The sequence below is a fragment of the Hydra viridissima genome, unplaced genomic scaffold (genome assembly GCF_058129835.1).
Source record: "Hydra viridissima isolate aposymbiotic clone 2 unplaced genomic scaffold, HvirCarnegie_v1 scaffold_14, whole genome shotgun sequence".
Taxonomy (NCBI): Eukaryota; Metazoa; Cnidaria; class Hydrozoa; order Anthoathecata; family Hydridae; genus Hydra; species Hydra viridissima.
In genome coordinates, this window is record NW_028324313.1 from 465754 (window position 1) to 492464 (window position 26711).

At 28.1% G+C, this 26711-nt stretch overlaps 1 protein-coding gene across 1 annotated transcript in view; it reads left to right on the forward strand.

Annotated features, from left to right (window-relative positions):
* The first annotated feature begins 369 nt into the window (after positions 1-369).
* The window catches only part of LOC145193214 (polycystin family receptor for egg jelly-like), a 43508-nt gene continuing 17166 nt past the window's right edge, over positions 370-26711 (forward strand). The window contains exons 1-18 of the mRNA XM_090071102.1: positions 370-506; positions 1218-1263; positions 1348-1722; positions 3120-3440; positions 3645-3811; positions 4656-4800; positions 8060-8403; positions 11343-11544; positions 15620-15887; positions 16195-17343; positions 18035-18118; positions 18322-18564; positions 18999-19299; positions 20471-20698; positions 22883-23008; positions 23394-23547; positions 23700-23752; positions 26437-26703. Coding sequence (XP_089927228.1) covers positions 504-506; positions 1218-1263; positions 1348-1722; positions 3120-3440; positions 3645-3811; positions 4656-4800; positions 8060-8403; positions 11343-11544; positions 15620-15887; positions 16195-17343; positions 18035-18118; positions 18322-18564; positions 18999-19299; positions 20471-20698; positions 22883-23008; positions 23394-23547; positions 23700-23752; positions 26437-26703 — 4476 coding nt within the window. The 5' untranslated portion in view covers positions 370-503. The remainder of the gene's footprint in view (positions 507-1217; positions 1264-1347; positions 1723-3119; positions 3441-3644; positions 3812-4655; positions 4801-8059; positions 8404-11342; positions 11545-15619; positions 15888-16194; positions 17344-18034; positions 18119-18321; positions 18565-18998; positions 19300-20470; positions 20699-22882; positions 23009-23393; positions 23548-23699; positions 23753-26436; positions 26704-26711) is intronic.

Sequence of the window (26711 nt, forward strand, 5' to 3'; positions counted from 1 at the left end):
ACTTATATTTTTATACGTTTCTTTATAACAATTTAGTTGAAATGCGTCGTGTTAAACATCGTGCTTTGCAATCAAAAGTCGTTATCGTTCGTTGTAATAGTCTCCTCTTTAGGCTAAATGAAGTTCATACGAAGACACTTAAAAAATTTAGAGAGACCTGTCTCAAAAGGGATGTTTTATAATCATCCTTAATTATATTGAATATGGTTTTAAAATGAAGTTACATGATCTCCAATTCATACATCTTTTCCTAATTCCTTTAAAGGAATAGCTAATACATTTTGAACTATAGGCTTTTATTTGAAATCTTGTGAAATTATTTATAAACTTCTCATTACATTGAAAACTAAACATTTAAACAAAACAAATGATTAATATTTAACTTAAGTTTTTTTAGAAGAGCACACACGAATAGAAAAAACGAAAAAGTTAAATAAAAAAAAAAAAATAAAAGAGGAAGAAAGAAGAAAAAAGAAAAGATAAAGAAAGGATTATATGAAAATATGGTATTTTATCAATCTTCTTATTTAGCTTTACGAGTAACAAAAAAGTGCGCGCAATGTAAATGATAGTAGCTGGAAAGTTTTTTTTAAAAAGTCAAACTTCTTGTCGCTGAAGCTACAAAAGTTCATCGAGTGTAGTCACAACCCATTGACTACAACAAAGAATTGACAAATCTGAGCATCGAATCAATCTATAAAAATAATCAGTCCAATGGTGTGTCAAAGCAAGAAATCAGAAAACTATCCAATGAAATCTATAGACTAGACATTCTACGTGTTTCACCTAAAACGTCTAAAGTTTGTAATCATAGAAAATCTTCAACAACTGACGACAAAAAATAAAATCACATAAAAAATTGAATTTCCAATTTATTTTGTGTTTTAAAATAACGAGATTGTTAAGAAATTATGAAACCTTTAATCCGGAACACTTTTGCGTTTAAAATGATCGTTATCGAGAAAACCCAGACGGAGAATAGCTTAGACATAAAAATGAACTCAAATCATTTAGCCAAAAAAAAATTATGCTGCTATAAATATCATTAGAATTAGAAGGATTATTTATTTTGTAACTGCACGTTGCGAAACAAAAACATTTTCATTTATTTAAAAAAATTTTTTTGTTTTTAACGATTTTATCAAGAAGCGGAACTTTTCTTTTTTCGCGGGAATTTAAAAAAAAAAACAAACTTACTCCGAACTTTTTCGTTTTAGAATAATGCTCTGTTACTCCTTATCTTTTACATTAAAATTCAATCAGGTATGAAAAATATTTCTTTAGGTATTTATTACCTTTTATATTATGATTATGTATTACGCTTATAACTATGTTTTTTTTTTATAGCGATCTCAGGCTGTACTAATGATACCACTACAGACTTCCAGTTAACAGCAAGTGGTTACTACGTTGAAACCAATGTTGAATGTGTCAGCGTTTGCAATTCTTATTCTCCACCAGGAGTTTTCTTCTATGCCTTTTTTCTTGAAAAAGAGATATGCTTCTGCAGAAACGCCTCACTTGCACAGTTAAACATATCTAACTTTAATGATCCTTGTGTTACAAGTACATGCTTAAGAGACAACAATGGGTCTGATTGCTTTCTAAGCAGCTATGAAGTTTTACCGCTGTCATTAGGTATTGTTGAGTGGGAAATAAATGTTAGTCCCAATGTCAAGCTCGTGGATAAAGAAGTTCAAATACAAACTAACATATTGAGAGGTAAACTTTTCTCTTCTCTTCTCATTTATTTATTTTTAAAGTCATTTGCTTATGTGTATGCATAGTTATGTATTTAAGCATGCTTAGCAAATAAAAGTCAAAGTTTATGTTGGTTGAATAAAGTAGATTTAAAGTCCTGTTGGCCAAAGATGCAACCCAAAGTCATAATTTGAAGTTGATCAAAATCATGCTTAAAATTTTTTGGATTAGTTTCTATAACCTTCAACAATTTATGTTTCAACTGTGGGTTTTTATGACAATGACTTTATGATACAGTATTTAATTTAATTTTCCAACATCTAAATAGTATTTAAATGTGTATATTACTGCAAACAATTAATTTTTCTAGCTTTTATGCTGTGAATTCATGATATCTTTTATAATACCTTTTCTTGTTTTATTTTTGGGAAAATTGATTAAGCTTTAAACTGTTTTTTTTTTTTAAAATATTTACTTGACACTGTGTGTTAAATTTTTTTTTGCCATTTTTAAATTTATTCCATTTAAAGAAACCCTCAAAAAGTGTTAATATTTCTGTCACAAATTCTAATGAGCCAAACCATAATTTTAACATTTAGATGTTGCATATTTGTACATCCATGGTTTTAACCAGTAATGGAGGTGGTCAGATATAATTTAAATGCTTCCACCTTAGTACAATTACGTGATTATTTTGAATTTTAACAAACTACAAACTGTTTCGATGTCTTTAAACTCTTGAATGAGTCATTAAACACATAATAATACTAGTACTATGTGTTTAAAAAAGAGGTAGAACCTGTTTTTGATGCACTGAACATTTTTGTTTGTAACATAGAATGGCTCAAGTACAGTTTTGAGCTGTTATGGTTGTTTGAGGTGTCATTTTTAAAATTAAAAATGATTAATCCTTAAATTTTTATTTGCAAAGTAAACCATAACTTTTTACTCAATATCAAAAAATACAAATTTTTATATATTTTTAACAATTAATAAGCTAAAGTTTGTTTAAAAATTAATTTGTTTAAATGTATGAGTTACTAATTAATTTTAAAATTAAAAGTTGCATTCATCAGTTAAAAAGCTTGAGAGTTAAATTTTCCTATTGTTTGTTATTGTGACAATCAATATGATGATTAGGGCTATAACCAATTATAAAAAAATTTCCAAAAGTATTCATATGATAGGATGCAAGTCAGGGCTATCACCAATTATAAGGAAATTATCAAAGCATTCCATTTTTTACTTAATCTAATAGGATAATAAATTGTTTGCAATCATCAATTTCCCCAGAAATGATCATGTTGTTTTAGAAGAAAAATTCATTCCACCCTTATTTAATTTGGGTAGGAGAAAGTGATCTAAGGCTATCATGTTTTCCATGATGCTGTTTTTTATTTTTATTTTATTGAGTTTAGGTGATGCTCTAAGTGCATCCGTGAGGCCTATACCTGATAATTTACCAGCAGCAATTCAAGCTGTTAATGGTTTGGTAGTTAAAAGAACTTTTCATTTACCTGGCTTGCAGGAATGGTCTCAAGAAATCAGAAATAATTTTACAGTACCATTTGTTTCTACTACTTGGATACAAATTGATGAAGAAGTTGGTGGTATAGATGTGATTTCATCGACAATTGTGATTGATGGATTCTACAATTTTTTTTTAATTATCACGCAAGGGACAAATGTTAGTGTAACTCTTTCACTACCAATGAATCAAGATTTTAGGTTTATTGCTGGTATGTTGTTATATTTATTTTATATTCAAACAAATTATATACAAACAAATGCATAATATGATAAAATTTATCTTTGTTAGAGTAGATTTAACATTTTTTTAAAAAATGTTTTGTTAATAAATAGGTTTTTACAAGTTTACCAACCTGTTCGTTCAATTGAAAAAAAAAAAAGCTGAATTCATTTTAAGCAATTCTCTTTTTTAGATGTTATTCGTTTGACATATGGGCTTGACCCGCCTCTTTTTTATACAACATCCTTAAAGAGTTGCAATCTTTCAGATGGTTATTTTTTAACGCAAGTTGTTTTAACATCTGGTCACCTCACAAAAGTTAAATTGAAAGCTTCTGCTGCCGGCAGTATAGAAATTGCTGTGAGTATTCATATTATTTTACAGGTCCATATTGACTTAATTGAAGTGATATGGTAATTGAAAGAATTCAAACATAATATAAACAAGTGGTTAGGTGAGGGGGCCCGTTCAGTGATAATTTTCATAAAAGTAGTATCTGTTTGGTGAAAATAATCTTAGAAATATCATATACAACAAAAAGTAAAATACACATCAATTGTAGAGGGTAAATATAACACATTCTAACAAAATTCTAAAATTAATACTGCAATCACTTAATGGCCTTTCGAAGCAATTATTTAGAGTTCATAATTTGTTATTGTAAAACTAAAAGATATTTTTAGTGAGATCTTAGTGAAATATACTGGTGCACTTTCTAAGGCTCTATTTATCTTCGAGTGGTTATCTTATTTCATTACTAAAATGGTATTCCTCTTAAACTTGCTAGCTGCATAACTAGCCAAGTGAATCCCAGATGATATAAAAGTACATAAATTAAGAAAAACATGTTTAATCACAAAATGTCACTTCATGTTTAAGTCTCAAATTTTAAATCTTTATCAAAATGTAAAGTAGACTAATCTCCATTTTTTTGTGCAGTGTTTAGCTTATACTCATAAATTTTAGATATAGAACATTTTTGAAATTGTTTGCAGTAATGTTGATTATTTTTTCAAATTTTTTATTTCAAATAATTTATTTGGCTGAGTACTAAAAATTATTTGTAAATAACAATTGCCTAATCACATCAAACTGCCTAATAAAAAAAGGTTTTAAAACCTGTTAAGTGTAATCATATATATTGAACTCTAATTATGATAATTGGTTATAATATGTATGCATTGTTTTAACTTTTGTTATACAGATTCTGCGACCAACATGCAATATTTCTACAACTTTCTGCCCCTATGTAATGGGTTGCACAAATAACTGCTTTGGGAAAAGTTTATTGGAAAATGAAATCATTGTGTCAAAACCTTCTGCTACAATTACAGCTTTAGTTGTAAAAAGTAAGTATTATTACGCTGTATATGATTAATTTAAATTGCAATCAGGACTTTAATCAACTTTAAAATTTTGTTAAAAATATCAATTTAATAAATGTATGGCTTGAAAAATGAATTTTTATTACTTTGAAATTTATGATATACCTTGATCAGAGTTGTCTCTATGCTAATTACACTAACTTTGACAAAATGAAAACCAAATGAAGGATTATGTTTAGATATTACAGTGCACTTGTGAAACTTTATAAAATGATTTTAATTATGCAAAAACTAGTGTCTTTTAGCAACTAAAAAACCATGAGGAAAGTTTTTCATATACTCTTGGTTTAAAAATAACATCTCTTGCTGTTCAGGCTATTACCTTACATGGTTTAGTGAGAACTTTAAAAGTATTTTTTTGTGTGTGGATTTTATTTTGTATGGGTTGTGTTTTTTGTGTGGATTTTAAAACCTGAAGATAACTGAAAAACTAAGTCTTAGAGTAGTTTTAAATTTTTGTTAGAAACTAATTCCATATTTATTAAAAAACTCATCACTAGTATTAAATATGGTTAGTCTTAGTTCCTAGAGTATAAGAGTATAAAAGCTTTGTTTTCTCCTGATAAAAACCCCTGAACCAACCTTAGTAACTTCGTCCTTTTTTTTTTTTTTTTTTTTTTTTTAATCCCAAATAAAGGATTTTTCAACATTTTAAACTTTTAGTATCGTATTTTGCTTTATTGGCAATCACTTTTCATATGAAGCATTGTACATGCAAAGAATGCCAAGTGGATGTTGACCTTGATATATGGAAGTTATCTAGGTTTCCAGAAGTTGTTTAGCTATTGCAGAAAAAATCATTGTTAATTGTCTGTAATTTTAGAAGTCTACTACATTAGTCTAATTTGGTTTAAAAGCTTAGTCGCCTGCCACAAAGATCACTTTAGCGGTTCTTATTCTTTAGCAACAAATTTTATTTATTCCATGTCATCGTAATATCTAGCATGTAACTTTGTTGTGTTTCCTTCTTAGTAGCAATGTTCCAAAAGGTTTTAATTTCGTCAGTATCGGCGTAAGAAATTTCTTTTGTCAGTACCGGCATAAGAAATTTCTTTCATCAGTATCGGCATAAGAAATTTCTTATTTGTGACACTCTTGCAAATGTTATCTTTCCCCTGCCAAAGAAAGAAGACAAGTTTCATGACCTGTCTGCAGTCAAGCAGTCTAGCTCTTGTTCTTAATGCAGATGGATGTCCCACTAATTAATAGTTAGTTCAAGTTCAAGTCTTTGCTCATACAGATTTGGACAAAGTGATATTATGGCAGTTTCTATGTGATATTAGGCAGCAATATAGTCAAAGGCTCATTTTCAAATTTTTTTTTTACACTTCTAATTAATACTTTGAATTTTTTTTCAACTAAAGCAAGCAAATGTAGATTAAACAGGGTTATATTAAAGTTTTATGGAAAACACAGCACGTTAAACATGCAATATTTTTGAGCTTTTTTTTCATTAGCAAATTTCCATGTTCTGAAATACATGGCAACCCTTACCTGAAATATGTATAAACCTAAAAATTATTTCATACAAGTTCACTTAGCTATTACCTAATTATTATTATACTCTGGCATAGGGATTTCATAATAAAAAGATCGATTAAATAGAGTCTAGGAAAGCTTTTCTTTCTAGCCAGACAATAGATGGAGTTTATAAATTTTTTATATAATAGTTGTAGTGCATGGCAACAGTTCGGTTGGGGGAAAAGATCAGGATGTTGCTATCCCTAGTTTTAATAGTAAAATATCTTGTTTGCACAACGCACATAGGAGCATGAGCTTCTAAACATTTTCCAAAAATGGTAAACCTAAAACATTTGGTTTTTACTTGATAAGTTGTAACAAAGTTGCAATAAAATTCATTAAACAAAAACTGAAATTCCTTATATTACATTAAAAAAAAAATCACTTTTAAATAAAAAAGTGATTGTTTTTTTTAAATGTTTTATAAGCATATTTTAGTTATCTATCCACTTATTGCTGCAAGACAACAACCTGGTTTTCACTTAGGTATATACCAACCAGGTGTCCCATTTTCAACCCACTTAGAGTGTAAATAACCTTTTATTTTGAACATAAAAAAATGGAGCAGGTATTCCTTCTTCAAATCTGCAAAGTAACACAGAATGCATGGCTTTCCCGATGCATGCATGCTTGCTCTTGTAAACTACAAAGACAAATAATTTCAACAGTTTTTTTTCCCCTTCTCTAATCAGTTAATAGTTATTCCTGTCTTGTCAAGTTTATTTACACTATCAGATATGATATTTATCTCGTTGATTTCATGATTTTGTAAAATAGGAATTGTTAAACATTTCTTGAACAAACAGATTGCTAACAAACTTGAATGCTAACATCATTAAGTATAACTAGTATAACTAGTATAATCATTTAGTATAATTTAGTGTAATTGTTTTTTGTCTTAACAAAAAAACTTCAGTAATCAAATTTTTCACTTAAATTTCTACATGGGACATTACTAGTCCTTATTAAATCATTAAAAATAAACCCTTTTATAAATATTGAGTCATATTGAAGAGCCTTTAATTTTAATGGACACTGCATTGACCCACTGAGTCTTTTACTAACTTTTAACTAGAGCCACAATGGACCTTATGTTATAAGCAACAGACATTTTTTACAAGCTAAATTTTAATTGGACTTTATCTTTATAGAAACAATTTTTTGTATTTAAAACTAATAAATTATTATTCTAATACCATTTTATAAAAACTGGTCAATTCTTTCTAGATTTCCTTAAAATTTAAAACTTAATAAAAAACTTAATAAAAGTGAAGTATTGTCTTAATGTTATTGAATAAAAACTTGTCATTCTGAAAGGCATTCATCTGGTTTTTACAATTATTTTTAGGAAAAGGTTAAAAAGATAAGAATAAAAGTTTGTTTTTTCACCCAATATTAAATATAAGGCAAAAATAAGATTAAATAGAGTAAAAAAATGATAAGAAAAAGATTAATTGAACAAATGTTTTATTTACAAAAGATTTACAAATTAAAAAAATTCATAACAGAGAATTTTTCTTTTTTAGTACCATATTGACACATGATGTCATAATTTTACAAAAAAAACTTTCTTGCCAAAAATATTAAATGCTCAAAAGAGCATACTATTTTTAAATAATTCACACCATATAAAGTTTTTTAATGACTTTGCAATATTTTTATCGTTTTACTAAATTCTTTAGAACTAATTTTTCTTTTTAAGGCTTTTTATTTTTGCTAAATGATACTGGAATTATTGAGATACCAGTCCAGAACATTAATAATGAAGTTCAAGAAAATGACATGGTTTGGATTGGAGGAAGTGCCAGTTTATTTTGTAACGGTACAGATTTCGAAAAAAAACAAGGCGTGGAACTTGGGAATACTGTTACATTCTCCACTAACAATTTAACTAACAATCGTATCTTTATATCTCTTTTTGTTACAAAACCGTTTGAGTATTTAATTCAAATCCCTGCAAATACGACAGGATTGTACAATATCACTGTTAAAGCTTCAAATCATGTTCCATCTTCTCAGCAGAGAGAATTTTCTTTTCCTTTCCAGGTTTGTTCAATTCTAAAATTTTATTTTATTTTTATTTTTTTTGAGTGAAGGAGAATAATTTATGGCTGAAACTTTGTAACAAATTAAATGAAAAGTGTCTTATTTACATTTACTTACATATCCAATATTATTTTATCCAAATGAGATGACATCAACTGACAAAACCACAAGTCTTGTATTTACTATTTAATAACATGTTTTACTTGAGTAGGGTGCTTAAATGGTGAGTAGGGAGCTTAATTGTTGAGTAGGGAGCTTAATTGTTGAGTAGGGAGCTTAATTGGTGAGTAGTAAGCTTAATTGGTAAGTAGGGAGCTTAAAAACAACAAATCAGAGTTTCATGGTGTCAGTTAAGCAATATCCAAGTTTTTTTTGTTTGTTTGGTACTCCAGACATGTTCCAGAAGGAAGCTTGGCTACTGTGAGTAGTTGAGCAACTTCTTTCCTTTGAAGAAAGATCTTTTAAGTTGTGAAATAATTTTACAAAGTTAAGTAATCATGACCAAAAGCCTTGATACTCAGCCTTTATGTTTGCTAATCTTTAGACTTCTTGTTGAACTCTTTTAAATTTCTGTCTATAGCTAATCAATTTTATGCCCCCAAACGTTTGGCATTCTCTGGTATGTTGGCCTTGCAATCTGAAGCTTTAGTTCAATCTAGTGTTTCCACAAGTTTAGGAATAACAATAGCTTTTTACGCCCTTTTTCTGTTTGGTGTCCTAAATGCTATACTCCCAACAATCTCTTCATATGCGTTATTTTCAGTTTTTATCTTCTCTGTGTTGTCTGTTGAACTGTTTTCTGAACCAGATGAAACCAATTCCTTTGTAGAACCTGTAAATAGTTTCATTTTAGGACTGCTTAGCAAGCATTTTCTTTACATTTTCAAATGTAAAGAAAATTTCCCATTAAGAAACAAAAACCAACTCTCGCAAGTTGAAGCTCGTGCTTTGTTCTTCTTAAGAAGGTGCCATTCCTCAAAATACCTTCTCTAGCTTGCTTTGACAGTTTTGATGTTTTCTAAACAGGATCCTAGCTTTTAGTAAAAATATTCCCATGATGGTAATAGCCAAGTACTTTCTAATTGTTTCCTTCAGTTTGAGATAGTAATGTAGGAAGAATCAAAGAGCCATATACACTTAGAACAACTTGTTGCCTGTTAATATAATCATAGAGTCCCCTAGAAGATACAATTGGTTTTGAGATCTTGTTGCTTTTGCCATTGATGTCATTTTTTATCAGAATTTTACCTTAAAAAAAAAAAGGGTTGAAAAGGCATTTTTATCAATCTTTTGGTATTGAGAATCATGAATTATTAAAACTTAAAACATTAAAAGTAGTTCTTTAGCACTGATAATTCAACAATAATTGTGTAAGTTAGTTAAAGTAATGCCTCAAGCAAACGTTATGAATGGCCATTCTGCTGCAACAATTTTAATAATATGTGGATTTAACCAGTCATCATACACACTGCCATAGATATTTGAAACTTTAAGATAAATCTGTAACATGTGACACTGCATTGTATAAATTTAAAATGGCTGTCAGTTTGTGAAATCTGTTGTACTATCTCTAACCTGTAAATAAGTAAACCTGCATGCATCATGGGCTAAATTTTAGTGTTGTTACGACTTTGAAATTATTTGACTGTTGACTAAATTGATTACTGTATTTTTCAAAGTCGACCTAAATTAACTAATACACTTTTAAAATTGACTACGTCAACTAAAAGTTGATTTAATGGAATTATTTGAATAAACCATTTTGTTATAATCATTTACTTTAATGTTGTGTGACAATTTATTTTTAAGATGCTAAGAAAAAAATAGAACTTTAAGAGAGTAAACAAAAAAACTAGGTGGTATGTAATACTGTTATAATAACACATGCTGTTGTTATATCAAAGCATTTTCTTTGTTTGATTTTAATTCATCTAATCTATTAGATGAACTAAAATCAAAAAAAATTACAATCAAAAAGTAAAGAAAAAAAACACAGATGGGCATTTTATATTATTTTTCACGATAGTTAAAGCAAAAAATTAATAAAAAATTTAATTATTAAAAAACAGTGGCGTAGATGCATCCTTAACTGAGTACCATAACACATTGCTTAACATTTTGTTTTAAAAAGCATCAACTATGATGCTTTTTAAAGCAAATGCTTTTTATATATATAAGATTTTATATATATCTATAAAGATGCTTTTACTATGATGAGAAAAAGAAAACATATTAATGAAGTCTTGCTACATACAGTAAGCTAAGAGTTAAGTTTATGTGATGCAGTAAATTAAGTTCAATGCTCAGGTATTTTGGTTGAATTAAAAAACCAAATGATATTCCTATGCATGGCTCAATCTTTATAAATAATTTATCTTTACAAGATAAACTACTTATAAGGATATCTCTTTACTAATTGGTCATCATAACAATTTTAAAGATTGTTAAAGTTAAATCAAGTAAAAAAATAGAAATAAGGATGTTAGGATGAATACCCAACTAAATCAACTTTTAGTCGATTAGTAGGAAACCCATAGTCAATTAAATCAGCTGTTCGATTTTTCAGCTTTCAACTAGTCGGCTTTTATTTGATTTAGTCGAAATTGATAACAACAAAAATTTAGTTAATTTTAGAAAATAAAAACAAAACCGGTGCAAAAAATATTATGAAGTTAATGAAAATTATGCAATGTTGTAAGTTTAGTTTAATTTTGTTTGAATGAGTAAGTCCAGCTATTATTGACTGTTATGATATAAAGAATAAAATCTACCTTACCACAGGGCTTTTAAAATAAATTTTACACTGAAAGAATACTATTAGGAATCCATCTGAGTCTGACAGCCAGAATTCCGGAAACTTCATCATGATTTATCCCTAACTATAGTAAATATATAAATAAAAAGAATAAGGAAATAAATATCTTTTTTTCCTTTTTTAGATTCCTGTTTCTGGTTTACGATTTGCTGAAATGAATCCATATCCAAAAAATATTGGAGGATACAAGCTTAATACCTGGATGACACTAAAAGCTGTAATAGATAATGGGTCAGATGTTATGTATATGTTTGATATTCCAAAACTGAATTTTTCTAAAAATATCTCCAATGGTGATACAGTTGATTGCAAGGTCACTTCTTTAGGTACACAGTTTAGCTCAATTGAATTTTTAAAATAATTTGCGCATAATGATAAATGCCATCTTAATACAAAGTTAGTGCCCTTATTTCTGATAGAAATAAACTCTCTTGAAAATAGTAATGAATTTATATTATATTTAATTTATATTTAATTCTTTGAGTTGCCTAAAAATAATAGAATGCTACTTATCAAAAGATTAAACTTTTGGTTAACATAGATCAATATATATATATACTATGTATATATATGTATATAATTATATAGGTATATTAAATGAATGTTGCAATTATGTATATTACTTACTCTTGTCTTATTTTTCATTGATATCAGTTAAAAGTGAGCTGCACTTAGTCTTTAGACTCATTTTTAATTCTACTAAAGCCATTTAAAACATTCTCTTCAAAAGCTGTAAAATGTTCCTATCAATATTCACATTGGTCAATGCATTTGAAGCTTCAAACAGCTAAATCTAATTATAGATAAATTACATTTATAAAAAACACTGTACATGTTTATTAAAATAATATTAACTTACAACTTTCTCAAGCTTGAGATAAGGGAATTTATCCAAAACATCTTTCACAGTACTGTTTTGACAATTCTTCTTAAGAGTGCCAATGATTAGACCAACATGGTTTTTTAAAAAGGGGACACCAGGGTGCAGCTTATTTCATTCTTCTGATATTAAGGCTAGTAGATCCTCAGTGACATTGTGTTCTTCCTGTAAATAATAACTTTTATATTTATAAAATGGTTATCTGAAACTGTGTACTTGTGGAACTGAATATGTACTTTAATTTTTAAATGATTTTTGAAACTTATTTTATATAAAAAAAATTATAAAGCATGGCAATAAATAGAATATGCCCCTAATCTTCTGATATATAGATCTCTCACTTTCTGTCTCTCTCTCTCTCTAAATTTAAAATATGAATATAAAACAAATAAACTAATATAAAACAAATAATAACCTATATATAAGTTAGTATAACTTACTTCATTGATCTATTTTAAAACGAAAACAAAAATTACAAACTATACATGTGTTATAGTGTGGCAGAGTCTCTTTGCAGACAATAACTAAGTCATTGATTAATTGATGCTTTTGGATTTTCTTTAGCAGTATCCATTGGCATGCCCATACTTTTTTCTGTATTGCTGCATCATTAACCAGAGGTTGTCAAACACATTTTAGCTTTTCCTTAAAAGTATGTGTATTTATATGTGTGTGTTTATATATTTTAAATAACATTCTACTTGCTGCCATTTCCATGTGTTGGCTTAAGATTCGGATAAATAAAATTTTACTGCACCATTTCCAATGCTTAACATATTTTTCCTTAACATGTGCTATGTCATATAACTGTGCACTACTTGGGTACCTAAAGTAAATAAATATTTTAATACAGCTTATAATTGTAAAAATTAATAATAGAACAATAAAAAAAGATGTTTAGAAATAACCAATGGAATTACTAATCAGAATTAATAACCAATGGCGCAATCAGTGTATATCCAGTTAAAAAAAAAAAAAGACATATAAATTTAGGATTTAAAGTCTTTTACCAATTCAATTAAAAATACTAAAAATGAATATTAAGTTTTATAATAATATTATTATTTCACTCTTAAATTTGAACAACATAAATGTCTCAAAAGGCCAAATAAACACAGCATTCTTGGATAATTCAAAAGTTAATACATTTTTAGAGTTATTCTTTCTGGGTATTCAATATGAGATATGATAAATGTGTAAATGATCATGTTTAATTGTAAAAGAAAAGAAGATTTTTGATATTTGATGGAATGGCAAAAAGACTTCCCAAAATGATGGAAAATTATTGCCACAGACAGAAAGATAGTCAACAATAATTGTTGGAAGATTTTTAAAGATGCAGCAATTTTCTGAAGCCTTTTCCAGAAAGATGACAATTTGTAGGAATTACTTGATTGGCTGCATATTTCACACGACACATTTCTTGAATCATGAAATCCAAATGAAAAGGTTTTTATCTTAAAGTTCAAATGGCTTAATTTGCAGCATAACTTTTAACTGCTTGTAGATTAGTGCTGTAATTGGCCACAGTTCTTAATGAACAGGAATCAAATATGAAAAATCAACAAATTCTACCTGAACTAAAACTGCAACTAAAACCAGTAAGAGTATGCCCCCCCCCCCCCTAAATTGTCTGCAGACATTGTAGCAATACAAACATGAAGGTGTTCAGTAAATTTGCAATTGTGTACACCACTAAGTTTTTTTCCCTTTTTTTTTTAGAGCCTAAAGGTTAACAGTTTAAATTCATCAATGAACAAATGGAATAGCAGTAGGGAGTTTTGTAAAAAAAGAATGTCTTTTGGTAAATTTTCCCATCACAATATTTAAACATAATGCAAAAGGGTTCTCAGTCTAATGTATGTGACTAAACTCAATGAATATATCTTCTATACCCAAAACTCTTTCCAGATTATTTTCTATACTAACATAATGGTATTTATAAGTGACTCCATCTGAACCCGTAACAGTTTTTTTTTGTGGCTCCACCATTTTTCAATTAGACTTACAAAAAGTAATCAACTGATATTGATGAATAAAAGAAGAGAATACATCAAAGAGATTGGTGGTAACATTTTGTTGAATAAATTGTTTTACTAAACTATTGTATGACAAAAAGAATATAGTGAAAACTTCTCTTATGTCACTTTCCAAATCAGCATGAACCTGGCTAGTAACTACATGCTTTTTTCTTAATTTTAGAAACGTGACCAGTTATAAAGTAATAAAGTTATAAAGTATATTATTAAAGTAAGTTATAATGTAAATTAGATTTAAAAAATTAAGAATTAAACTAACAATTTAAAAAGAAAATGTTAAGTATAAACACCGCACACTTTTGTTTTATTTGTTTTTCTTCATTTAATTTTAACTTTTCTTCATTAAATTTATTGAAAATAATAAGATTTTGATATTTACTGGCAAAACGTTGACAACAGCCATTTTTGTTAAGTTTTTCAAAACTGAAAAACCTTACGGAAAGCTATCGGTTTTTTAAAAAACCATGGCACATCAAACATTATGCATAAAAGCGATTGGAATTTCAAAAAACCAAAAAAATGTAATTGTTTTTTAAAAAACCAAGGAGTTGTTCAAAAAACACTATTGAAAAACTACTGAAAAACCGATTCATTTTACAGTGTTTTTGTTGATAAAATAAAATTTTATATACAAATTGTTAGCTGATTGTGGTGTTTTAAATGGTGGTCACACTAATTAACAAAAATTGATGCTACATTCGAATCTGTGTACAGTAGGTACTGCTACACACATTTGTAAAAACAAAAGTAACTATAACCAACATAACATTTGAGTTAATTGAACTTCCATCAATCTGATTTATTGTTATTTTGAAAAATAGAGTCAGGAGTTTTATTTGACTCCTGACTCTTGACTGACTCCAGTTCTCCATCCCAAGTAGAAGTGCAATGTTTTGACCATTTTAATGCACGTCAATCATAATCAATCATCAATCATATATTATATGTAAGTATAACAATTACATTAAGCAAAATTATTGTGTTTTTAAACAGCAAATCTAAATAAAAGACTGACTAATGGATTTTCATAATTACTCATATCTTTTATTGTTGCTGTAACAGGATACTTCATGCCAATGTGATAAACACACAGAATGTGTCCCTAATGGGATTCATTTGCACTCTTAATTAAAAGAACTTCCATCAAAAGAAATAGAAAAAAAAAAATCAACAGAATTATTTTTAGCTCTACAGTTTAACGTTAAATTAGTAAAGACAAAGAGTAAGATAAAAAACAATTCTAAAGCAAAGTATTGTAATTTTATTTCTATCTTTCAAATAGGGTGGCTTTTTTTACCCTCTAAAGTTTTCTTCTAAAACTCTTTTTTCATTGACAGACAATTTATTTATAAAAGCATATAGAAATTTTAAAATATTATTTACAAATATTTTTGATAAGTATTAAAATATTATGTTGTTTGATGAATTAATAATTAGTTAATAATTAGGAAAATGTATTGCTATTAGATTAAATATTTTCAGGTGTTTTCACTGTGTATCTGACAGCAGCCAACAAGTTCAGCTCTCTTAACACCTCTATTGATGTTGTGGTTTTGTCAGAAATAAAAGGGTTATCTGTGAATGTTCAAAAAAATCAATTAATAGATCGTAGTTTTAACACATCTGTGAAGATCACTAATGGCACCAATATACAGTTGATAGTAGACTTTGGTGATGGAACGCCTGTTAAAAATGAAACAATAGATGATGCCAATGGTGTGAATGGATTCACTTACACTTTATCTCATAAGTATTTCATTTTTCTTACTAAATCAAATGAATATGCTACACAAATAGCATTTTTTGTAAAAGTATTTTGATGATGTATTTGTTTTATAATATATTCCATATCGAATTGTTTCTTTGCTGCTGTTATATTATGTGTATTCCTTTGAAAAAAGTATGCAATTATTTTATTAATGCCTCTAAAGTGTATTTTAAAGTGAAAAGCACTCAGTAAAAAGTTTGAATTTCTAATTAGTTTTTCTATTGTTGTTGGTGTTTTATCCTTTTTGATTCCAGCGTTTGTAAATTTTTTTTTACTCTTGTTGTTATAGGTATTCTGTTTGCAAAACATATACAATCCTTACTTCTGTAGACAACGTTCCTTCAATCATAGGTGCAACATCCAAACCGTCTTTCTTCAGTTCTACAAATGTAACAGTTTTCTGTATTTTATCACCATTAAAAGTTGTAACAAATCCAAGTGCTTCACTTAGTGGATTTGTTATGCTGTCCCTTAACAAAATTCTAGAAATAGATGTAAATCAAGATACAGGATCTTTTGTGAGCTACTCTGTTGATTGGGGAGATGGTTTTTTTTCATCAAATGATCAGTCACTTAACTTGAAGCCAGTGCCATTTCAAGTTTCACACCAGTATAAAAATGAAAACAACTACACTATCTCCATAACATCCAAGAACTTATTGGAGATACAGAGCTCTTTAGTTCAGGTGCAGGTAAAAAACTGTTCTGTGCCAGAAATTAGTTTTTATTATGGATCTCTTTCAAGTCCATTAACTGTTATTCGCAGTGTTGGTAAATTGTTAACTGCAGTTGTTGCAAAAGTTGATCAATTTTGTAAAATGGAAAGTTCCAGTTTTCAATGGAACCTCACAAGTTCTACTTCAAAACCACAAATTTCTCAAGATACTCCAATTAATGAAAAGATTAGTTACAAAATTGAAGCAAATTCCCTTGATTTTGGTCTATACAACTTGTCGCTGACTTTTATCTATGGTGCTGTTACAAATGTTTATTTTGCGTACTTAGATGTAACATTTTCACCATTATTTATGGACATTGAAAATGGCATCCTTGCTACTATTGCATACAGGAAGCAGATGGGTAATGATAGCTTTTATCAAAACTTTACAGTAAGTGCAAAAAGCAGTTATGACCCAGATGATCCTAGTACTGGAATTGAAAATATCGACTTTATGTGGAGATGTAAACTTACTTATGCGGTTAATAAGACGAATATGACAAATGCAGGTGACATTTGCTTCAATCAAACCTGGATAAATCTGAATTTCACTACCCCAGAAGTTCATTTTAGTACAGAACAGTTCTTAGAAAATCTAAGTTATCAAATTGAAGTGTGTGGCACAAAGCCTTTAAAAAGCATCAAGGACAAAAAGAAAGCAGGTTGTTTCACTCAAGAGCTTCAAATCCTTCCTGGGAATCTTCCAACTGTTGCAATAAAGTGGGTTTGAATGCAATTTAGTTTATTGCTTTATAATAATTTCATACTTAATTACTTTTTAATTAGTTGTTAATCAAGTAATTAACTATAATGACTGATTAACAATTTCTTTTCTATTTTCTTTTTAATCTAGACTCATGAGTTTCTTAAAAAAATATAGAAAAATTAATTTTTTTCTATTAACTTTAGTTTATATCACATCATGATTTGATTAGTTTAACTAAACATGAACTTTAACATTACTGTTTAGTTTTCAAAAATGTTTTTGAGATTGCTTGAAAAAATATTTTTTTAAATTATGATTAAATATAATTTTTGAATGCGAGAATGTGTTTTTGCTATATGCTGGTTATGTAAAATTTTTCTTGTGTAAATGGTGGCTCAAAGTATGATGTGTTTATGGCTTATAATTGATCCAATTGGTCAGAGACCTTTTGAAAAAAATCAGATTTTGTTGCATCATTTGCTCAAGTGGCTGAGAGATGGCAAAACAAATTTGAATTAGTGATGGCTATATCGCTTATAATTTAAATGACATTTGGATTTTTTAAGTTCAGTAAAATAGTTAAAAAATAATTTTATTGATTTTTTTCTCGTTGTTTTATTTTATTGGTTTTCTACAAAATGTTTTAAGTTATTTTGTTTAAAATATTTTACTGATTTTTTAAATGATTCTTTCTCATTGCTTTAGATGCATATCCAACTGCGATACAAAGCTGAATTTTAAAGAACGGGTTATATATTCATATGAATGTTCAGATTGTAATACACAAAAGTGAGGATTTAAATCAATTGAAATAACCTTAAGTATAACAGGATATGTAAGTTCCTCCACAAATAAAACAGGGTATATAGGTATATAGTTCCTCCACAAGTATAACAGGATATATAACTTCAGGTTTAAATTAATTTTTGCAAGGGTTTTCAAGTTTATCTTCTTTTGTTAAATTTAAACTTCTCAAAATTTTCATTTTTCAGATTAGTTGCACAGTGGAGTATCACAGATGATGATGGAAAAGAGCCTCCTGAAATTTATTCTCAAAATGCTACAACGACAGGCTTTTGGACTCCCAGTCTTGTAATCAAAAATGATGTTCTAATTGAAATGAAAAACTACACATTTCGTTTAGAAGTTGGTTTTGCAAGATCCTCGCATAAAGTTAAATTTGTATTTAAAAAATCCACATGTTCACAGCCAACTCCAGGATCTTGTAAAGTAAAGTGAGTAATAGCTTTTTTGTTGTTGTTTTTACGTTGGTTATTTAAAAGATCGGATTTTTTTTTATTACTTAGAGCAAAATAATAATTAATGAAGGCTTTTTCTTTCTATAATTAATCACTTGATAAATTGCAAGATAAACTTCAAACTAAAAAAGGTGTTTTATGTTTTTTTTTTTATCCTTTTTTTTTGGTAGATTCTGACTAGTAGTTTCTGACTGTTTTTGATTTGTATAATTGACTTTTTGATAATATTTTTACAATTTTTTTCCTAAAGTACATGGTTTAAAAACAAACTTATGTTTGTAAATAAAATTTTTAAAATGGTTTCTGAATTAAATTATGAAATGTGAATAAAACATTTGTGTAAAGTTTTTTAGTGATTAATTTCAAATTAATTTTATTATTATTACTTAGTTTTCCTTTTATTTTTATAGTCCAACTGAAGGTTTTGCATTAGATACAAAGTTTAAACTTGTTTGTAAAGATTGGACAGATTCTGAAGATATACTGAACTACAGATTTTATTATGACAATGGCCTACCTCAAAGAATGATGTTGAGCAGTACAACAAATAATGATTTCCCCCTATTAAATGCAGCAACCACTGATCAACCAAGTTTAATTGATTTTATGATGGGTCCAGGTGAAAAAGAAAATAATTATACAATAAAAATCCTCATAAAAGTGAGTGGGAAATACAAAGCATATAGAGAATATAACAATCTTACTATAAAGGTAGTATATTTATAAAATGTTAGTATTTATAGTAATTATAGTGAGAAAATGTTTCTTTTGTTAAACATTTATAATAGCAAAAAAAATTTTTTATGTTGGTTATTGCTTCTTATCCAGGAAATTTATTTTAAGATTAAGAAAAGTGACGGTTAATCAGCTTTGATAAATCCATTTTAGTCAATTTTTTGTTACATAAATCTGAAACTACTAAATATTTTGAATGGTTTCCAATTACTTAGAATGATTCTTGCCCATGGATGCATGAAAACTGGAGAGCTATACAGTTTTTTATCACAATTAGTCTAAATTCAAAAATGAAATTGTTGAAAACAAACACTTCCAGTGCTTCTAGTGTATGGAAAAGAGGCTAGCTCCATTCACATGTATCTTAGTGTTTGTGATGTTTTTTTTAATAAACACATAAGATGAGTAGTGCTTACATCAATGTAACTGAAGGAGATTAGATTTAACAGGAACAGATAGCGAACCACAATTGGTTCCTGAGATTGCTGCAAGTGTAGTTAATCCCCAAAAGATTTTCAAAGAATTCAAGATGTTCTGTGTCAAGAACGTTGGTCATCTTTAACCTTAAAACATCAAGTCATTATCTTTTGCTCTTTCTGAAAAACTTGAATATCCAAAAATTTCAAGTTCTTTGAAGTTCAAACTTTTTTTAAATGGATCTTCAAAGAGCAACACAATCCCAGCCTTGTACTCTTAATAAATTAATTTTAAAACTCACGGATTCCTTGAGGAGTAACAAGACCAATTTGGACGAAAAAATAAGGAAACCTAAAAATTGTAAATTTCGTAAATTCAAACAATAAGATTGAATTTAAAGTTCTGAAGAAAGAAATGAGTTTGATTGAGTTTAATTGAACATGATCTGAAAATCTAGAAATTGTGTCAGTTCTATGTAAACAGAATAAGAAGAAATAATAACAGTATAGAACTATTTTGCTATGAAACTATTTTATTTTAATCTGTTAAAAACATGTCTAAAAAAACAAAATCTACACCACACAGCTTATTTAATATCATAATTTTGTAAACTTGTTAATTAAAAATAATTGATCAATTACCAAAAATTAATTATATCAGTATATTCTCATTATTTAAATTTTTTATATGTAAAAAACAGTTTAAAAAACTGTTTCTGAACTGATTTTAGGTATTTCCTAAAACCAGTCCTGTCAATACAACAGATCTGTTTACTGGAATCAGTTTGAATGATACGCAAGCTGTTGCAAATCTTGTTCAAGCAGTTAGTTCTACTGCAAACAGCGATTCAAAAACAATATTTGTTAGCACATCACCATCTGTAAATGTGTTAACTGGTATGGTTGATAATGATGCTCTAAACCAGCAAAAGCAGCAGGCACTAACTCGTCTGCAAGAGGTATATTTTTGCTTTTTATTTAACATGATAAATTCTATTTTATTGCTTTTTCTAATTTGTTTAAATTTCTAGTTTATCAAATCCAAATTATTCTGTTCTTGTTGGATATAATTTTAGTTTTCAATAGTATTTCATTTTTTGACCAATATTAAAAAGTATTGTAAGCCGCTGAAAATAGAATTATAGAAAATCACAAAGAGAACAAGAGGAAACTTTTAAAATCAAATTCAAGGATCACATGGAGCTCATGATGCAAAATAAAGTTTACTACTTTAATTTTTATACTCTTAAAAATTTAATTGCAAAAAAGAAAAAAATTTGACCACAAATTTAATTGCAAACAAAAAAAACTTTCAAATGGTTGAATTACAAACAAAAAAAACTTTCAAAAGTCATTGAAGAATTAGATATTTACATTATGCCTATCACTATATGTATATATATAGGCTGCACATTGAATGACAGTCAATAGCCCTTCCATAGTGTTACTAAAGTTGTTCAGTCTGAATTACCACATGAGCTTCTGAGCTTTTTAGCCAAATTCTATTAAAATGTCCTTAAAAATAAATAATTGTTTTTAAAAAGAAACTAAGCATTTAAAAGGAACAAAAGTATGAGAAATAATTTCGCAGAATGCAGTTATTGGGTACAAAGGGTGCAATTTATACAGTCCTCATGTGCTTAAAGATGAATTAAGAGTAAAGCCTTTTATAAAAAAATTTTGGAATTAACCATCATTTAACCATGAAAATAGGTTAGTAGCGTTCAGTTTTACAAACATAATGAAAGTTTTATTACTTGAGGATTGCAAAATTGCACAATTAGCTTGCTGGAACTTGCTTACCATCAAAATCATCTTCTGTCAAACCAAGGCTAAGCTCAAAAACTTCTTTTTTCAATGGTTTTTTTGTGTTAACTCAACTTCCAGTCATTTTGTTGTTATAGTGGCAATAATATTTGTTATCAGCTTCAGCTTCTCCAAGTCTCGAAGACAATTTTGTTTTCTGACAACAATGTTAAACAGGAATTTCCAACAACAGGATCTTTTTTCTATTCCTTAGGGGAACTTGAAAAGGTTTAAAAATTTTTTCCAAGTTGTAGTAGAGGTCTAAGACAAAGTTCTTGGTTTGCTGAAATCTTTTTAAAAAAGTAAAATTAATTTCTTTTGAGTGTTATTTTTGTTTTAATGTTGTAGCCCAGTCTTAAAAAAAACTCCTGTAGATTTTACTGCAAATGAATATCTTTACATAGTCAATGTAAACAATGAGTGTTTGAAAGAGGGGAGAGAATAAACATCTTGTTTTATCAAGGAAAATAATTATGGTATAGTAAAGGATACAAATGATTCAAAAAATGATCTAAAGTAATCATTTCAAGTAATTATCACTTCAAGTAATTTTCACAAATATCATTTCAAGTAAAAAATTTATTGCCTCAAGTAAGCAATGACAGATATTTTCCGATATTGTTTGATCATGAAAACAAATAAGTTTCTTGATGAAGGAGACTTGGTTGTTAATTCTGGTAACCAAATCACCTTCATCAAGAAACTCAATATCACAGATATGTTACAGTCAGCTGATGGTAAATTCTTATTCAAGGCTATGTTGATCAGATCTTATAGAAGCTACAAGGCAACTGCAAAAGATGATGCTCTATCATTGCATTTCAGTTTTTATCAGAGGGCTTTATATGAAATCCACATCTATCACATCTCCAACAATCATCTGCTGCCTCAACACTTCTTATCACCCACATTAAATTAAACTATATACAACTTTTTTTTTTGTACCCATAATGATTCTTTTATACTTCAGTTATTTTGAAAGTTTGGTAATTTAGCAAATTTTCAGTCAATTTAGTTTTTTAGTATGTTTTTAAAAAACTAAGTTGAATGAAAAATTAGCTTAATTAGTTTATTCTTTAGATTTTGTTGTCATCTGAAAAAAGTAGAGCAAAAAGCATGTTTAGAGCTCTTATTTTCAAATTTATTTTCCAATTTCAAAGAAGGTGCATCAGTTTAACATTCAGGTGTGCTATTGGGGAACATGAATCATACATTTAACAATCTCATTTACATTCATGAAATAATATGATTATATTTAAATTTATTTTATTTTGTTGTATTTTTGTTTTAGCTTAATATATGTTTTTTATTCATCTATAATGTATATTTCCTTATAGTCACGCACAGAAATGATTGGTTATCTTAACAAGGCCCCTATCAAAGATTTGAACTCTTTCAAGGCTGTAGGTGATGCTTTGGAAGTGTCGTCTCAGAATCCACTGGAATTAGTTCCACAGACTCAAGTAATAATGTTAATATTAAATTTTGTTTTATTTATCTTACAATGATAGTAATAATAATAGGTTAACAAACTTAATAGTAAATTGTATTTATAATAGTTAACATTAACAAAAAATAAATAGTAAAAGAAAATATCTTTTGTAAACTACCAATGTTAGATGTTCGTACTGAAGCAAATTTTCTTGATTTATTAGTAGATTATTCCTAACCTTTCGTTGACCCTAAATTGTCAGTAAACTTAGAACTACACCTGGCCCAAAAATTTAAAAACAACAAAGTTAAATTGAAGATAAATTTTTTTTTAATAAAAACTTTCATAACAAAAATTCAGACTTCTAATGAAAATAATCTAATGAAAAAAGTTTCAATTTGTTTTACACTTTTCAGAATAACGCAGCAACTATTGTTGTTAAATTGGCTGGCCTTCTAACAAAAGAAAACTTGAAAGGTGTTGGAGCAGACAGCTTTGATACCATGACTAAACCATTTGTAAATTCCATATCGAATTTATTTGGGGCTAGTGTGAACAATAACAATAAAGGTATTGTTTGTTTTTTTTCTTTTTGATGTAAAGTTTAATCCAAACATTGTAATTACAATACATGTATGTATAGCTTTGTGAGCTAAAATGTATGTAAAGTATATCATTTGTAAATTCATAAGTAATTATTAAAATATATGTTTAAATTATAGATACTGTTGTTCCTGCTTTGCAAACGACCCCAGCTTCATCAAGTGTTTCAGAAGTAATAAGTTTATAAATGATTTTTTTTACTAAAGTATATAATTATTTTCCAAACTAAAGTAATTGATTATATCTTTCACTAAGGATACAAAGCAATAATTAAAAAATTTTATTTTTATTTTTGAATAATGGGTGCTCAGTACTTTTTTTTTTTTTTTTTAATGTAAGTGCCTTAAAATGTACATTAGGTGAAGTACTTCAAAAAAAAAAAAAAAAAAATTTAGAGAGTCTTGTTGCAAGCTTTATAAAAAAAAAAGAGTAGTTTGAAAACAAGAGGATGAAACTATAAATCAATGATTCCAAGTTTGATTGATAGTTCATCATCAGCTATCAATCAAACTTGGTAAGAAGTGAAGTTTCAAAATTTAACTATTTTTTTCAAAGTTTTCAATTCATTAAGTTTTTTTTATGAACAAACTCAGTATCCCTGATTTTCATCTTTCTAAAGAAGAAAAATAGGTAGAACAATAGAAGTAAACCCAGAATCACAGTTTAATAAGTCAAATTTTGTTTATGATTGCTAATCTAAACCAACTTAACGATTTTGGTCAGTGCTAAAACTTAGCTTTTTTTCAACAAGTGTGTTTTTGTTAGCTATCTTGTCTAAGAAGTGTTTCTCCGTGTTGCTAAAATCTACAACTTTCTATGATTTTTTTTTTTTCAATAGAAAAAAAAAAGAGGTTTTTTTGTTCTTGATTTATTGACAGACAGCATAAATTTGATAATTATCACATACAAAGCTTATTGGCCCAAAGGAAAAAAAAAGAATATTCTTAAAAAGTTCTAATGCTTTTGTGACTTTTTAAGAACAATACAGAAATGTGTTGATGTTATACCTAGAACCACTAATAATAATATAAATACTTGTGGATTTCTTGACTAGATGACAATCAAATAAAAAGGTGCCTAAAAAGAAAGAAAGTAGTAATGATCTTAAAACATTCGTAATTTAGCACTATTAGAGCGGTGGTTCTCAACAGGAAACTGCTGCTAAAGCTATACTTCCTTGAGAGACAGTACGTTACTTTATTAAGAAATACAAACAGACAAAATGTGTCTGTAATTTATTCGAACTCGGTCAAAAAAGAAAAACAACCTAAACATTGGATGGATTGATAGTACGTAAATTTAAGTCTGATTAATGTAAATCTGCCAATGCTGTAAAGGTCTGAGACAGAACTTGGAAAATCATTACACACCCATACCATTCGTAATAGACTTTATGAATCTGGGCTTTTTGGTGGTGGAGCACAAAAAAAACCATAAGTTAACAAGGTCAATTGAGGTAAATACCTACAATACACCAAAATGATCTTGAACAACATTACGTTTTGGGAAACAGTCATTTGGTCTGATGAATAGAAATTCGTTCAGGTCTGATGGGTAGGTAATGGTATGCAGAACACCCAAGGAAGAATTCAATTCACATTGTACTGTGGCTCGAGCATGGTGGGGGTTCTGTTACTGTTTCATGCAAAATTAAATTGGTGAATTATGTTATTTGTATCATAATGGATCAATTTTATTATTGTGATATCTTAGAGCAGAGTTTGTTACCATCAACCCAAAAATTTAGTTTTAGACAAGAATTTTTCTTTATTCACAACAGTGATTCCAAGCATACATCAGGTAAAGTCAAGGATTGGCTCAAGCAAAACAATATACAAACATTAGCTTGGCCTTTATTCTTGCCTGATATCAATCCCACAGAACATAATGGTATGAGATCAAACAGAAGATGAAACAGCACAAGCCAAAAAATATCCATGAGTATGAGAACCTCTTGAAGAACAAATGGAATAACATCAAGTTGTCTGTTCTTCAGAAACTTGGTGATTCAGTCCTAAGTAGATAACAAGAATTCATCAAAATCAAAGGTTACCCAACATTATACTAGATTTGATGAAATGCATTTTTTGCAACAAACAAAATTTTTTATTTCCACTGGCCTGATAATTTTTGTACGTGAGATTTGAACAAAATTATGTTGTTTTGTCAAAAAAAGTAATTTAAAGCTGTTTTGATTTATAAAATTAATTATTCCATTAATTTAGTTTACCCTTACATAAAAAAGTTTGTATGTTAGGTTTTTCCCAAATGCTTTTGTTTAGGCAGAAATTAAATTTGACACTTAAGGGCTATTTTATTAAAAGCTTTTTTATAATATAATTCTGTTTGTTACATAGGGTTAATCACGATTATGATTACAGGGTTGATGATGATTATCATTATAATTGTAGGGTTGACAATGATTATCATAAAACTTAATTAAAAACTTTTTGAAAAAAGCTAAACCAAAATCCTTTGATTGGTAACAAAAATTTTCTTTGAGTAAAAATAATAAAAAATAATAAACAATTCTCTACTGTTATCAGTGTTGTTAGAAGTATACCATTTAACACCATAAACCATTTAACACCATTGTCAAAGTCAAAACAAAAACAGAGCTGTTGCTCAAAATCTTGGTTCTTTTGATCTCTTGCCTGCCTCAGTGTGTCTAATCCCTTTATCAAACTAATTTTAATTTTGTTGTTTCATGTAATTTTCATCAAATTGAACCAGTTGGCAATTTGATTTTGTGATTTTCATTAAAGTTGTTTTTTTGTTTTGTTTTGTTCTTAGAAAACTGTCTTTAAAGTTATTGACATTTAATGTGTACATTTGAAATAATGTTGTTTTGCTTAGAAAAATGCAGAGTTGATGTCAAAGCTGTTCAAATCTATGGATGATTATTTCTTTGCAGCACAATCTTATAAAGTTCCAAGTGAAAATGCAACAGTGGGGCAAACAAGCCAGTTTAGCTTTGTGTTAAAAAAAGAATATTCAAGTAGTTTGAGCAACAGCTCTATTGGTTTATCAGAAAAAGGTGAAAGCGATGAATATGGTTTTACTCTTCCTGATTCAAATGATATGTTTAACAACTCTATGATAAATTCACAAATCTTAGTCAATGTAAGTTT